Here is a 16,575-nt window from a genome sequence, read left to right on the forward strand (position 1 = left end):
CCCAAGTAACACTTATAATCAATTTCAATGTTACTCAACCATAAATATTATCTTAGCATGTATAAGTCAAGTATTTAGTGACATCTATACTGACTAATCCAGGATAATAAACCTTACTTAAAATTAATACCTCTCTGATTAATTAGCTATTAAAACTTTCTTTGTTTGAAAAAAAATGACAACATGTTTGATTTTTCAGAAGCATGTGTGAAATTCTTAGCACAAATCTTGGCTCAGCCAACATTTTAATTTTACTGCCAACATGATTCCTACTAACCTATGTGCGTATTTCAGCAGGAGATGCAGCATATGCACTGTTAAGTATAAGTGAAGAGTTCGGGCTCTGAGGCTTCAAAGGCCTAGGGAGAATTCCATCTAGCTCCTTTACAGATTACTCTGTAATTTTCAGTTTCTTACTCTGTAGACTGGAAATACAATACCTGCCCCATACGATTGTAGTGGGGATTCAATGAAATGATACATGTAAAGTATTAATAGTTAACATAATGCCTAGAATAAGTAGTGATTAAATGGAGAGTTTCGATTGCTTAGTGTTGACCATAAAAGGAAACACCAGACACACAAGGCAGGGTGAAAGGAAATGTCCAGAGAAGAGTAGATGGGAAAGAGAGAGAGAGAAGATTCAGCAGTGTAAGCAGAGACTACTAGAAGTGCCAGGATGGCAAGCTACAGACATTACAACAGAAGAGAAGAGATGAATAACAGCCTGAAAGAGTCCAAACAGATACCTGTGTCACTGCACCTCAAAAGCCCAAAGCCTTTAAAGACATTATTATTCCATGTAAATGTATTTGGGGAGATGCTGTACAGGAACAGCATAAGGTGGCAATAAACAGTCACCTGGGCTGCACCACACAACAATGCACTTGAAACAATAAGACAATGCAAACTTTTCAGAGATTTCCATCACAATCAGAAGCTGTGATACTTAAAAGGTTAACCTGGCCTGGCGCGGTGGCTCACGCCTGTAATCCCAGCACTTTGGGAGGCAGAGGGAGGTAAATCATCTGAGGTCAGGAGTTCAAGACCAGCCTGACCAACATGGTGAAATCTTGTCTCTACTAAAAAACACAAAAATTAGCTGGGCATGGTAGCATACACCTGTAATCCCAGCTACTTGGGAGGATGAGGCAGGAGAATTGCTTGAACCTGGGAGACAGAGGTTGCAGTGAGCTAAGATGATGCCATTCCACTCTAGCCTGGGCGACAAGAGTGAAACTCCATCTCAAAAAAAAAAAAAAAAAAAAAGAAAAGAAAAAAGAGGTTAACCCATTAAGAAAATGCATGTACTCAGGATAATGTGTTTGCTAAGGGTTCATTGGGAATTTTTATACACAAGACCTACAATTATTTAATGTACAGAAAACAGAAAAATGACCTTTCTTATGCTTTCACTGAAAGATCACAAAAAAAATACTGGAAACTGGCCGGGGGCAGTGGCTCACACCTGTAATCCCAGCACTTTGGGAGGCTGAGGTGGGTGGATCACTTGAGGTGAGTTCAACACCAGCCTGGCCAACATGGTGAAACCCCGTCTCTACTAAAAATATAAAATTTAGCTGGGCATGGTGGCACGTGCCTGTAGTCCTAGCTACTCAAGAGGCTGAGGCATAAGAATCACTTGCAACCAGGAGGCGGAGATCATAGTGAGCTGAGATCGTGCCACTGCACTCTAGCCTGGGTGACAGAGTAAGACTGTCTCAAAAAACAAACAAACAAAAAAGTGGAAATTCATATTTTATATGTGTAACTCTACAATCTATCAGTGATAGGGCACAAAAGGAAAATAGCCTTGCGTTCAGCAAAATACTGCTATGGACAGCACAGATACGCATTTTGGAACAGAAAGCAAGCAGCACTTTTCTGTCAATTTAGCCTTCCCTCGGACAGCTCTGCATACACAGAACTCATAAGCAGATCATGTCCTAAAAATCAAAGAATAAATACTATGCAGTGTTCTGATGATGTTAAAACAAAGAATAAATAAGACAAATTAACAATTAAAATGACTTTATTTGAATTTGTCATAAGCAGTCCTACTGATGGATCGTTATAGAAATGAAAAATACATAGCCATAAAAAAGAATGAGTTCATGTCCTTTGCAGGGACATGGATGGAACTGGAAGCCATCATTCTCAGCAAACTAACACAGGAACAGAAAACCAAACACTGCATGTTCTCACTCATAAGTGGGAGTTGAACACTGAGAACACATAGACACACGGAGAGGAACATCACACACTGGGGCCTGTTGGGGGTTGAGGGGCAAGGGGAGGGAGAGTATTAGGAGAAATACCTAACACATGTGGGGCTTAAAACCTAGATAAAGGGTTGACAGGTGCAACAAACCACCAAGGCACATGTATATCTATGTAACAAACCTGCACATTCTGCACATGTATCCCACAACTTAAAGTAAAATTAAAGAAAAAAAAGAAAGAGGAAGTGTGGTACATATACACCATGGAATACTATGCAGTCATAAAAAGGGAGATCATGTCCTTTGCAGGGATATGGATGGAGCTAGAAGCCATCATCCTCAGCAAACTAACACAGGAACAGAAAAACCAAACACTGTACGTTCTCACTCATAGGTGGGAGTTGAACAATGAGAACACATGGACACAGGGAAGGGAACAACACACACCAGGGCCTGCTGGCGAGGGCATGTGAGGGGAGGGAGAGCATCAGGACAAAGAGCTAATGCATGTGGAGCTTAAAACCTAGGTGACGGGTTGACAGGTGCAGCAAACCACCAAGGCACATGTATACCTATGTAACAAATGCACACATTCTGCACATGTATCCCAGAACTTAAAGTTGAAATGAAGGAAAAAATGTTAACGGCGGCCACAGAGAAAGGTCGGGTTACCCACAAAGGGAAGCCCATCAGACTAACAGCTGATCTCTCGGCAGAAACTCTACAAGCCAGAAGAGACTGGGGGCCAATATTCAACATTCTTAAAGAAAAGAATTTTCAACCCAGAATTTCATATCCAGCCAAACCAAGCTTCATAAGTGAAGGAGAAAAAAAATACTTTACAGACAAGCAAATGCTGAGTGATTTTGTCACCACCAGGCCTGCCCTAAAAGAGCTCCTGAAGGAAGCACTAAACATGGAAAGGAACAACCGGTACCAGCCACTGCAAAAACATGCCAAATTGTAAAGACCATCAAAGCTAGGAAGAAACTGCATCAACTAACGAGCAAAATAACCAACTAACATCATAATGACAGGATCAAATTCACACATAACAATATTAACTTTAAATGTAAATGGGCTAAATGCTCCAATTAAAAGACACAGACTGGCAAATTGGATAAGGAGTCAAGACTCATCAGTGTGCTGTATTCAGGAAACCCATCTCACTTGCAGAGACACACATAGACTCAAAATAAAGGGATGGAGGAAGATCTATCAAGCAAATGGAAAACAAAAAAAAGGCAGGGGTTGCAATCCTAGTCTCTGATAAAATAGACTTTAAACCAACAAAGATCAAAAGAGACAAAGAAGGCCATTACATAATGGTAAAGGGATCAATTCAACAAGAAGAGCTAACTAACCTAAATATATATGCACCCAACACAGGAGCACCCAGATTCATAAAGCAAGTCCTGAGTGACCTACAAAGGGACTTAAACTCCCACACAATAATAATGGGAGATTTTAACACCCCACTGTCAACATTAGACAGATCAGTGAGACAGAAAGTTAACAAAGATATCCAGGAATTGAACTCAGCTCTGCACAAAGTGGACCTAATAGACATCTACAGAACTCTCCACCCCAAATCAACAGAATATACATTTTTTTCAGCACCACACCACACCTATTCCAAAATTAACCACATAGTTGGAAGTAAAGCTCTCCTCAGCAAATGTAAAAGAACAGAAATTATAACAAACTGTCTCTCAGACCACAGTGCAATCAAACTAGAACTCAGGATTAAGAAACTCACTCAAAACCGCTCAACTACATGGAAACTGAACAACCTGCTCCTGAATGACTATTGGGTACATAATGAAATGAAGGCAGAAATAAAGATGTTCTTTGAAACCAACGAGAACAAAGACACAACATATCAGAATCTCTGGGACACATTCAAAGCAGTGTGTAGAGGGAAATTTATAGCACTAAATGCCCACAAAAGAAAGCAGGAAAGATCCAAAATTGACACCCTAACATCACAATTAAAAGAACTAGAAAAGCAAGAGTAAACACATTCAAAAGCTAGAAGAAGGCTAGAAATAACTAAAATCAGAGCAGAACTGAAGGAAATAGAGACACAAAAAACCCTTCAAAAAATTAATGAATCCAGGAGCTGGTTTTTTGAAAAGATCAACAAAATTGATAGACCGCTAGCAAGACTAATAAAGAAGAAAAGAGAGAAGAATCAAATAGATGCAATAAAAAATGAAAAAGGGGGTATCACCACTGATCCCACAGAAATACAATCTACCATCAGAGAATACTACAAACACCTCCATGCAAATAAACTAGAAAATCTAGAAGAAATGGATAAATTCCTCGACAAATAACACCCTCCCAAGACTAAACCAGGAAGAAGTTGAATCTCTGAATAGACCAATAACAGGCTCTGAAATTGTGGCAATAATCAATAGCTTACCAACCAAAAAGAGTCCAGGACCTGATGGATTCACAGCCGAATTCTACCAGAGGTACAAGAAGGAACTGGTACCATTCCTTCTGAAACTATTCCAATCAATAGAAAAAGAGGGAATCCTCCCTAACTCATTTTATGAGGCCAGCATCGTCCTGATACCAAAGCCTGGCAGAGACACAACCAAAAAAGAGAATTTCAGACCAATATCCTTGATGAACATTGATGCAAAAATCCTCAATAAAATACTGGCAAACCGAATCCAGCAGCACATCAAAAAGCTTATCCACCATGATCAAGTGGGCTTCATCCCTGGGATGCAAGGCTGGTTCAACATACACAAATCAATAAATGTAATCCGGCATATAAACAGAACCAAAGACAAAAACCACATGATTATCTCAATAGATGCAGAAAAGGCCTTTGACAAAATTCAACAACCCTTCATGCTAAAAACTCTCAATAAATTAGTTATTGATGGGACGTATCTCAAAATCATAAGAGCTATCTATGACAAACCCACAGCCAATATCATACTGAATGGGCAAAAACTGGAAGCATTCCCTTTGAAAACTGCCACAAGACAGGGATGCCCTCTCTCACCACTCCCATTCAACATAGTGCTGGAAGTTCTGGCCAGGGCAATCAGGCAGGAGAAGGAAATAAAGGGTATTCAATTAGGAAAAGAGGAAGTCAAATTGTCCCTGTTTGCAGATGACATGATTGTATATCTAGAAAACCCCATTGTCTCAGCCCAAAATCTCCTTAAGCTGATTAGCAACTTCAGCAAAGTCTCAGGATACAAAATCGACGTATAAAAATCACAAGCATTCTTGTACACCAATCACAGACAAACAGAGAGCCAAATCATGAGTGGACTCCCATTCACAATTGCTTCAAAGAGAATAAAATACCTAGGAATCCAACTTACAAGGGATGTGAAGGACCTCTTCAAGGAGAACTACAAACCACTGCTCAATGAAATAAAAGAGAATGCAAACAAATGGAAGAACATTCCATGCTCATGGGTTGGAAGAATCAATATCGTGAAAATGGCCATATTGCCCAAGGTAATTTATAGATTCAATGCCATCCCCATCAAGCTACCAATGACTTTCTTCACAGAATTGGGAAAAACTACTTTAAAGTTCATATGGAACCAAAAAAGAGCCCGCATCGCCAAGTCAATCCTAAGCCAAAAGAACAAAGCTGGAGGCATCACGCTACCTGACTTCAAACTATACTACAAGGCTACAGTAACCAAAACAGCATGGTACTGGTACCACAACAGAGACATAGATCAATGGAACAGAACAGAGCCCTCAGAAATAATGCTGCATATCTACAACTATCTGATCTTTGACAAACCTGACAAAAACAAGAAATGGGGAAAGGATTCCCTATTTAATAAATGGTGCTGGGAAAACTGGCTAGCCATATGGAGAAAGCTGAAACTGGATCCCTTCCTTACACCTTATAGAAAAATTAATTCAAGATGGATTAAAGACTTAAATGTTACACCTAAAACCATAAAAACGCTAGAAGAAAACCTAGGCAATACCATTCAGGACATAGGCATGGGCAAGGACTTCATGTCTAAAACACCAAAAGCAATGGCAACAAAAGCCAAAATTGACAAATGGGATCTAATTAAACTAAAGAGCTTCTGCACAGCAAAAGAAAGTACCATCAGAGTGAACAGGCAACCTACAAAATGGGAGAAAATTTTCGCAACCTACTCATCTGACAAAGGGCTAATATCCAGAATCTACAATGAACTCAAACAAATTTACAAGAAAAAAACAAACAATCCCATCAAAAAGTGGGCGAAGGACATGAACAGACACTTCTCAAAAGAAGACATTTATGCAGCCAAAAAACACATGAAAAAATGCTCATCATCACTGGCCATCAGAGAAATGCAAATCAAAACCACAATGAGATACCATCTCACACCAGTTAGAATGGCTATCATTAAAAAGTCAGGAAACAACAGCTGCTGGAGAGGATGTGGAGAAATAGGAACACTTTTACACTGTTGGTGGGAATGTAAACCAGTTCAACCATTGTGGAAGTCAGTGTGGCGATTCCTCAGGGATCTAGAACTAGAAATACCATTTGACCCAGCCATCCCATTACTGGGTATATACCCAAAGGACTATAAATCATGCTGCTATAAAGACACATGCACACGTATGTTTATTGTGGCACTATTCACAATAGCAAAGACTTGGAAGCAACCCAAATGTCCAACAACGATAGACTGGATTAAGAAAATGTGGCACATATACACCATGGAATACTATGCAGCCATAAAAAGTGATGAGTCATGTCCTTTGTAGGGACATGGATGAAACTGGAAAACATCATTCTCAGTAAACTATCACAAGGACAAAAAACCAAACACCGCATGTTCTCACTCATAGGTGGGAATTGAACAATGAGAACTCATGGACACAGGAAGGGGAACATCACACTCCGGGGACTGTTGTGGGGTGGGGGGGAGTGGAGAGGGACAGCATTAGGAGATATACCTAATGCTAAATGACGAGTTAATGGGTGCAGCAAACGAATATGGCACATGGATACATATGTAACAAACCTGCACATTGTGCACATGTACCCTAAAACCTAAGGTATAATAAAAAAAAATTTTAAATAATAAAAAGTAATAATTTTCAGCAAAATAAATAAATAAATAAAATAAACCTGAACAAGGCAACGTAAGGACATCCAGTGAGAAAACAGCCTGGCCCTTAGGAGAAATAAATGAGGTGCAACAATATTAGTTGGTACAAAAATAACTGTGCTTTTTGCCATTAAAACTGCCAAAACCGCAATTACTTTTGCACCAATCTAATAAAAGAGAAAACATTCTCTACTGCTTATGTTCTTTACACAGCAAACAATTAGTTATCATCCTTGATTAACATAGCCATTAGTTGGACATGAACATTATTCAAACTTTTCAAATAATCACCACTACAGATATCATTGGAGTACTCATTGTAGAAAATTCTATGAGAATTTTTTTTCTGATATGATGTTTGTGTTGTCACCATCACAATGACATACTTACTTGACTTCACATGAGTGGATGCTTAACTCCTTGTGTAGCAGACCACTGGTGAGATGGTACACCAGGACAGAACCGTTACCTGTACCTTTCAAAATGACATCATGGAAGAGCATTAATTCATTGGGAGTTCCAGCACTTTGCAAGAAAAGTCTTTTCTCAAGACTTTAATCACTTAACAACATTTATCTTTTATAAAAGAAACCCAAACTATGTGTTTAAACAAACACACAAAAAAGAATGAATTTCTCTGGGCCACTTCTTTATTAAAAAAATGGGCCTAACCTCATGTGCTCAAAAACCTTGCCTAATTCCAGGAATAGATTTTTCACAGAAAGACCTTAAAACTTACATTAATACACATACAATTTGAAGAAACACTTTCCTAAGCTTTTATACACATGGGAATTTATACTTTTTGAGACTCAGAAGGTTTATTATAGCTGGTCCTCAAATAAGCAATCTAGCAGAGCTCACTAACCAGGGTTATCCATTTTTCTTTACGAAGTTTGCTTTTTGTTTTGTCTCTTATATTAAATAAATCCTGACAAGAGAGTAAAGTAAGAATGGTTAACTGTGGTTTCTGCAATTAAAGAAATCTGGGCTCAAGCCCTGGCTCTTCCTTATACTCTTGGATGAATTACTTGCCCACACTAAATCTGTGTTTTCATCTCTTTAAAATGGGAAGAGTAGAAAATCTAGTTGTTGGAGATTAAATGGGAAAACATAAAGCACTTAGCACAGTAATTGGCACAAAGTAAGCACTTGGTTAACTATTACCATCCTGTCATCACTATAATTAATAGTTTACAGGTATTATTCTAAAGCTTTTCATGGTCTCAGGTAGTATGTCTAAAGTTTAAACGTAAAGGACATGGACATACATGAGAAAGTAAAGCTTCAGTCTCTATGGTGTTTTTATAAGTTAAGCAAGAAAAGTGAACAGTCTATATGGACAATCACTTTTGCACTGCACATGATTTAAAGATTAATGAATTCATACAAAGCAACAGAGTGGAAGTAAAAATGCTTGGCAAATTCCAATATTATCTTATTTGCTGAATAAAACTCCAGAAATCTTTTGCAAAACTATTCTAGAAAAACACATTGTACAGTTGTTTACATTTATCATCTATTTCATAATAATAAGTTTTGGCACTGAGAAAATAACTAAACTACTAAAATTTTTCAATTAACAGAACTTCATAATAATCAAATGATTTCTGTAATCTGAAAGTTTTAATGCTGCTAAATCTATGATCTAATGCACTAGGGGCACCACAAGGAGAATTAATTCCATAGCTGAACTCTTACTTATCTTTCTTAGTGACACCTCTAGACAAACTTTTAGGTACTTATTTTATATTTTTACTTTGTTATACTAAATTCAGTAAATGATATTCACTACATACCAATATAGCTTATTCTACAACGGAAATCTCAGACCTTGCCATAGCTCTTATTACATAGCTATCCCAAGAAGTAGTTTTCCCCAAGAAATTTACAAAATCCTAACTGACAAATCAGGAACACTGACATAATACATACAAGCACATATGAAGCACACTGATAAATCCTAATTAAAATCTATTAGTGGTGAAATATTAATCAATAGTTTCTAAAGCAAAAATTGAACACTTATCTGCATTATATAAATCGGGACACATATATAGACAATTGAATCATAAAAATCAAATCGCTTTCAAAAGATATGCACAGAAAAAACAGGAGAAGGGTACTACCAAACAGTAATACCCAAACGAGTCTTTAACACTGAGAAGTCAGCCATGTTGGCCACAGAATAAATATGGTGAGGTTTTCACCACAGATCACATGTTAATAGACTGGGGGAGAAAGCCAGAAGCCAGCCGATAGCATCTTAAGAAGAAATGTTGAGTTTCAAACAAATACACTGTTTTTCAAAAGTTTTGGAGAAATGTATTTTAATAATGTGTACTTAATAGCAAACTAAATTTTGTTTTTTTTCTCTATGCTGTAAAGAAAATTAGGTTCATCACCTTACTATGAAATCAATGTGACAGCAAGTTGGAACCCAGATAAATTTTTCTACCTATAACATACAAATACACAATTTCACACCAAAAGGCAAATCTTAATTTATAGGGACCATAGCCACTTTAAATAATATTTAATATATAACTCTTAGCAAAAGAAGAACCCTGCTATTATTAAACTATTAACCCTGACTATATTTTTAGTCAATAAAGACCCAATGAAAACTGACATGACATAAAGACTGGGGTGGTCCAATTACAGACAAGGAGCCTGGGATTCAGCACTGCAGGCATGAGCCTCCTGATATTTCCGAGATGAATGGACAGCGTCAGGGACTTGACTGTCCAGTCTCAGGTGGATGAAGACTTGGCATTCCCATTCAATATAAGACGGTTGGAATAAAAGGACAGAAAATTTTTTTTTTTAAAGTTCCAGGATGAGTATTTACAGTTTCACTTAGCGTCTATCTCCTTTTAAAGCATCCTCAAAAAGAATAAAGGATCTTCTAGAAACTAGAAAACCTAAACATCTTATAAAGTGAGTTAAAAAAAAGACCAGGTCAAATACTCACCAACAGCCAGCAGTGGCTGATACATCTTGATGTTTTTTGTGGTCAACGGTGGACACATACGAATAGCAAACTGTGGTGCAGGCAGTCCTGAAAGCAGTCCCGTCAGCAGGAACTTGAGGTGCACTTCCCGCAGAATTGAACCTCTGGGATGTTCTTCCCCAGCAATCGCACTTTGCCCTGATTTGTAATAAAAATAACAAATATATTAACTACAGTGTATGCTGATCTTAAAAAGCTAAAGAAAATTTTCAGTAGAAATGCTCTTCAGGTCTAAAAGTATAATGTAGTTAATGTAGTACTTTGGCGGCTGTAGTTATTAGGGACACAATGACTCTGTACCGGCTATGGGACTTAAATTGCATCCACTAACATTTCAAAGGATAGATTACTCCCGAGTCCTGCTATCCAGAATACAGGGACCTATGTCTTCTAAGAAACACTGTTTCAGTCAGTGTTCCTGGTATTAAAGCACAACACAGGCTTCAGAACAAAGCAAGAGAACTTGCATTAGAGAACAGTTTCTGCAGAGTGAACTACTGTACTGCATTCTCATTTTACTGCCTTTTGAAAGGGTTAGTTTTCAATCTGATGTACTCTGTAAAGTATACACAAAATTGGTATTCATGAAAAACAGGTTTAAATAACTTATCCATAATTTCTAAGAAATCTTAATGTGTCAGTGTAATTACAAAATGTTTTATAAGTAAATATAAAATAAATACAAATATATATTCATAAATCACATGTATAATATATAAGCCATCACTGTCAATAGTTAAGACTTCAGTGGCATTATTTTCACATACACCATTCGTACTTAGGTTATCAAGTCTCACACTAAAAAGATGACTCCAATAAAAATCAGTCTAACAAAATCTAAACAGTACAAGGAAATCAAGACTGTTCATTAAAAAGGTATACAAATTTCCTTTCTATAAACCACTATGGAATATTGGGATTAACTTGCCAAAGATAGAATATGCATGAGTATATACATACATGTCTACACACACATAAACACAAACATGTCTATAGTGTGAAAGGAAAAGTGTAAATAATTACTAACAGTGGGTGATGAATACAACCTTTTGAAGCTGTAAAGTTGTTTTAATAATGTTATTTTAAAATCCACAAAATATATAGAAAAAATAGCATTTTAATCCTATTAAAATGATCCCTTAGGATTAGCCACATACTCAATACCAAGCTCTTTGCATAACTTTGGTTAAAAAAAGATGGAGGCCGAGTGTGGTGGCTCACGCCTGTAATCCCAGCACTCTGGGAAGCCGAGGTGGCCGGATCACGAGGTCAGAAGATCGAGGCCAACATGGTGAAACCCTGTCTCTACTAAAAATACAAAAATTAGCTGGGTGTGGTGGCGCACGCCTGTAATCCCAGCTACTCATGAGGCTGAGGCAGGAGAATCGCTTGAACCCGGGAGGCGGGGATTGCAATGAGCCGAGATTGCGCCACTGCACTCCAGCCTGGTGACAGAGCAAGACTCCATCTCAAAAAAAAATAAATAAATAAATAAAAAAAATAAAAAAAGATGAAATATGATGGAATGGGAAGCTTAACATGTAAGTGCCACACATACATATATTGGCTTTGAGTTGACTCCCAGGGAATGCCACATTTTTCTTCAAGTATTTTTCATAAGAGGCAATTCATAATGTAGGGCAGATTAGGCCTTAATAAGTATCAGCATTTATCCAGTGAATATAAATCAGCCTCTGTATTTATCTGAATTGCTAAGAACACGGTGAATTTCAAATTAAAAGTTTAATTAAAAGTTTAAATTAATTATTTACGAAGCTTTATTTAACACTTTAAAATCAACTACATTGTCAAGAACTGCTATACAATCCATATCCATTTGTCTCTTAAAAACTGTAATTTATATCACTTAGATACCTAAACAGCATAAAATTTCAAACTCCTATGGGCTCCATATAACTGATTAGTGCTGTTCTTGTGTGTGTTTATAATTCTTTTCACTTTAAGTTTTCATATTAAGAGTAGACAGAGTGAATTAACTCAAAACATTGTGTTACTGATAAAATAAATTTTGCAAAACATGTGTCCAGGCTTCCTCACATGGATTTATGTCTGGTAGAATAGATAGTGGAAAGAAAGAATTTTAAATATAATAATAAGTATCACCGAACAAAAGGATTTCATAACTGGCAGAAATCATAAAAAAACTGAGGCCTAGAGATGGATGATGGTCTTGCCCAAGATGACAGTGGAGCTGTCAGGACTGGAGGCCATTGCTAAGGAGCAGGCTCCGGAGCGAGGATTACCCGGGTCACACTTGGGCTCTTCCATTGTGTGACTGTGTGACTGTGTGGTTTAAAGCTTTAATCTCTCTGGGCCTCAGTTCTCATATATATCAAATGGAGATAATATTACTTACATTGCAAAGTTGTACCAAGGTAATATGTAGAATATTTAGCACAGCACTCAACACAGTATTAAGTACCCAATAAAGTGATCTGATTAATGTAATTAATAATGTAATGCTTTTTTTTTTTTTTTTTTTTTTTGAGATTGAGTCTCACTCTGTTGCCCAGGATGGAGTGCAGTGGTGCGATCTCGGCTCACTGCAACCTCCTCCGCCTCCCAGGTTCAAGCGATTCTCCTGCCTCAGCCCCCCAAATACTAGCTGGGACCACAGGCACATGCCACCGCACCTGGCTAATTCTTATATTTTTAGTAGAGACAGGGTTTCACTATGTTGGCCAGGCTGGTCTCGAACTCCTGACCTCAGGTGATCCTCCCGCCTCGGCCTCCAAAAGTGCTGGGATTATAGGCGTGAGCCACTGCGCCCGGCCAGTGCTCTTTCTAGTACATCACTTATTTAGCATTTCAACAACAACAAAAAAAACCCTCCTAAATAATATCGTTTTCAATTACATTATAGTAGAATAAATAATGAAACAGAAAATCCCTTATAAACCATAGCCACAACTGTAAAAGAATTAGATGTCCAAATTGCTTGGCATATTTACAAAGTCTTACAATTTCAAGTAGCATAAAATTTGAAATCACAAATTCTCATTCTTCCTTTAATATATACTGGCCTCATAATTAAATAACTTTGAACACTTTATCTCCAAAAATGATTTTTTGAAAGAATCCCCAACATAAAAATAATTCGTGTCAAAAAGTTAAAATAATCTCTTCTAATACTGCTCAGTTACTTTATTCCTTCAGTAAATATTTACTACAAAACAGGCATGCACAAGGTACTGTGCTGAGTGCTGGGAAAGACAAAATAGAATCAAACACTGCACCACCCTTGTGATGCTTATAATTGATGAGATGAAACAAAAGAAAAAAACCCACAATTACAATACAGCTGATAACTGTTAGGAAAAACAAAAGAAGAGCATTTAAATTAGACTTGGGAGATTAAAGAAAACAACATCACAGTTGACTTTTGAATTAGGAGTAGCAGAGAGAAAGGAAGCATGTACTTCATTCCAGGCTGAGGAACCAGCAAACAGCAAGGCCCTAAGTTGGCATGGCATAGCTCAGCATCGGCTTTACGTCCAAAATCCAGATGCCTAATGTCATTGCTTTCATTTACATCAGTCTATCACGAATGAACATTTTCTATTTCTAACAACTATAATGCAAACCTATGCTACTTCAGGTACTTTTCTACCTAAGTATTTTAAACCCCTCTGATTTATTTAAGAAAGAATGATTCCATGTTCTAGTTTTCTCAAGTATTAACTTTTTTGACTTTAAAATAATTACAAGTGAGTGATTCTATTAATTTTGCCCTTCAGAAAGAATACTTAACATGGAGTTAGAGGGTAAAAAAGCTTACCAATCATGTTATCTAAGGAAAGGTCTGGGAGTTTATTCTGTAGCACTCCTACAGGAATTCCACAGAAAGACACTGGTGAATATAAAGGTGACACACCAGAACTACTGCAAAGACATAATAATTAGAAGGTTTTACATATTTAAAATCTGCATTACATATTAGGAATTCAAATTATTAAGTCCAGATCATGGCATTCTATCTATTTTTATATTATTCATTCATCTTACCCATAGGTGAAATAGCTCTAGCAGATTTACATAATTCCCTAATAATCTAAAGCCTTAATTATTACCTTAAAAATATTTTCATATAAAACCAGCCCTCCTATTTTTATGATTATGGAGATTTTTTATAAAAGGAAACAGGAAACAAAAAACAAAACCATGATCCTGTTGATTCATTTACCTGTTCCGTGAATTTCGATTACAAACTGCAGACTTGAGTTCCCATATCATGACCCTTCCATCACTCACTATGAGGGCGGCTGCATTCTCATTGACAGGACAGCACACCATACTGAAGGGACGGACGGTTTTTGTCACCCTGATTGCATCACACTGGCTTCGTAAATCATAGGTAAGCTCCTGAACTGGATCTGGATCTTCACATAAAATTGTTTTAAATATCAGAAAGCAGCCATATCAATACCACTACTGTTTGTTTCAACTTAAATAAAACCTCAACTAAATTTGGGCATCACTCCTTCATGAATGCAATGTCAAGCATGGCTTCACTTTTTACAATTACTACTAAATTTTTTCCAAATATAAAGATAATTTACTTAATGACTGTACTAAGTTTAATTTCCAAAATAACAACTATAATCAAGATACCTTGTTTTTCAATATTTTAAAATAAAGACAATGCTTTGAAAAAGGATCAACAGTGATATATAATTAATGAATAAATTTCCATCATAATTTGTAGTAGTCTGTAAGCCTGAAAATAACTGTACTTTCCAAAAGATGTGAAAATCACTTTGATCTTTACACAGTATATAATTTCACAAAAACATTATTTCCATTCTCCAAGATAAGACTGACTTGACAACTGAGACTTAATAACCTCTGTAACTTTACAGTGGAAGTTCTTACAGCCAACAAGTCAAGGGGGTATAATAACAGAGGCACACAAGGTTGGACTTGTACTGAAAAAAAATTCCAAAAGATAATATCTACTTGGCTCATGGATATGAACAAGAAACACAAAATTTTACTCTCTTTGATGTATACAGGAGGTGCACTGTTTTAACATCAAGAGATTAATCTTGGGCTTATACTTTTTATGCCTCTTATTATAACCATATTTTAAACTTCCTCAAAGCAAGGAGTATCATTAACTATATACCTTGGCTGGTATTTGCCACATCCAGCTTTATAAAATAATTTTGAAGAAAAATATAACATTATTGTGAGACAGAAACTCACCTGGTTCCTCATTTGAAGTGGTAAAAATGTTATTATAAGATCTTCGAACACGTAAAGTTATACAACCATTTTCATGTAGACAAAATAAACCATCACGCTGAAAGCAGGGTATTACCTTTAAATAGATGATATATTTATTTTTTAAAACACAATAGATTAATAAAGTATATACTGTGAAACTCAAACTCATATTTAGATAATATGGGCAAAAGAAAAAAAAAAGAAACAAAAATAGACAAATCTCCAAACTTTAAAACTAAATGTACATTTAAAATATCCATTTATAATCCTAAAATAATTTGTCTTTACCCATGTAACTTAAATAGTTCAATAAATATCTCAGGATCAGTCACAATTTCTAGGGTAAATCAAACCAATCAAAAGTGCAGACAAAAAAATCAATCTAAAATACTGTTGCTAGTCTTTCGATAAATCGAAAAGAGAAAGTGGAGAACTGAAGACAAGACTTATGCAAGATTATGGCCTTCTTTTAATATAACATTCTTAATAATTTTGGGGAATATAATGTATGAATTGTAGATACCTGTAAAAATGGAACTCCTGTGCGTTCTATTGCAATCACACCCACCGTCTGATTCACCTCGAGGTCAAGGATTAAAATCTCTCGAGGATAGAGCAACAACATGTGATTCCTTTTTGAAGGCAGGTATGCCAACTGAAGGCAATCATTGAGAGTTACGAATTCAGCACTGAAAAAAGTGAACATTTACTTGGGTCAAAGACTTCATTTATATCAGAGCTAATAAAACATTTAATTTTGTACTTTACACATAAAAATTGACAATAAAAATGTACAACTATTCCCTGAAATGACCAACATGGGTTGGCATCCGAAACTTAGATCTCTACTATGTACCAAAATCCAAATGATAATAATATTGTATAGGATGGGTAGAAATGTCAGTGTTTCTAAGTTTTTGAAATATTAAGTAAAGTAGTAGAATATTAAGTTATTAATATTATACAAGACATGGTAAATGAT

The 16,575-nt window shown here is 36.5% G+C and overlaps 1 protein-coding gene across 2 annotated transcripts in view; it reads right to left on the reverse strand.

Moving 5' to 3' along the window:
* WDR11 (WD repeat domain 11) overlaps positions 1-16,575 on the reverse strand; it is a 62,753-nt gene that overhangs the window by 32,023 nt on the left and 14,155 nt on the right. For both annotated transcript variants that reach the window (XM_003255037.2, XM_030806242.1), the window contains 6 exons: positions 16,117-16,282; positions 15,573-15,687; positions 14,551-14,746; positions 14,146-14,249; positions 10,308-10,484; positions 7,724-7,808 (listed from right to left, as the gene is read on the reverse strand). In XM_003255037.2, coding sequence (XP_003255085.1) covers positions 7,724-7,808; positions 10,308-10,484; positions 14,146-14,249; positions 14,551-14,746; positions 15,573-15,687; positions 16,117-16,282 — 843 coding nt within the window. The remainder of the gene's footprint in view (positions 1-7,723; positions 7,809-10,307; positions 10,485-14,145; positions 14,250-14,550; positions 14,747-15,572; positions 15,688-16,116; positions 16,283-16,575) is intronic.

Source organism: Nomascus leucogenys, chromosome 3 (genome assembly GCF_006542625.1).
Source record: "Nomascus leucogenys isolate Asia chromosome 3, Asia_NLE_v1, whole genome shotgun sequence".
Taxonomy (NCBI): domain Eukaryota; kingdom Metazoa; phylum Chordata; class Mammalia; order Primates; family Hylobatidae; genus Nomascus; species Nomascus leucogenys.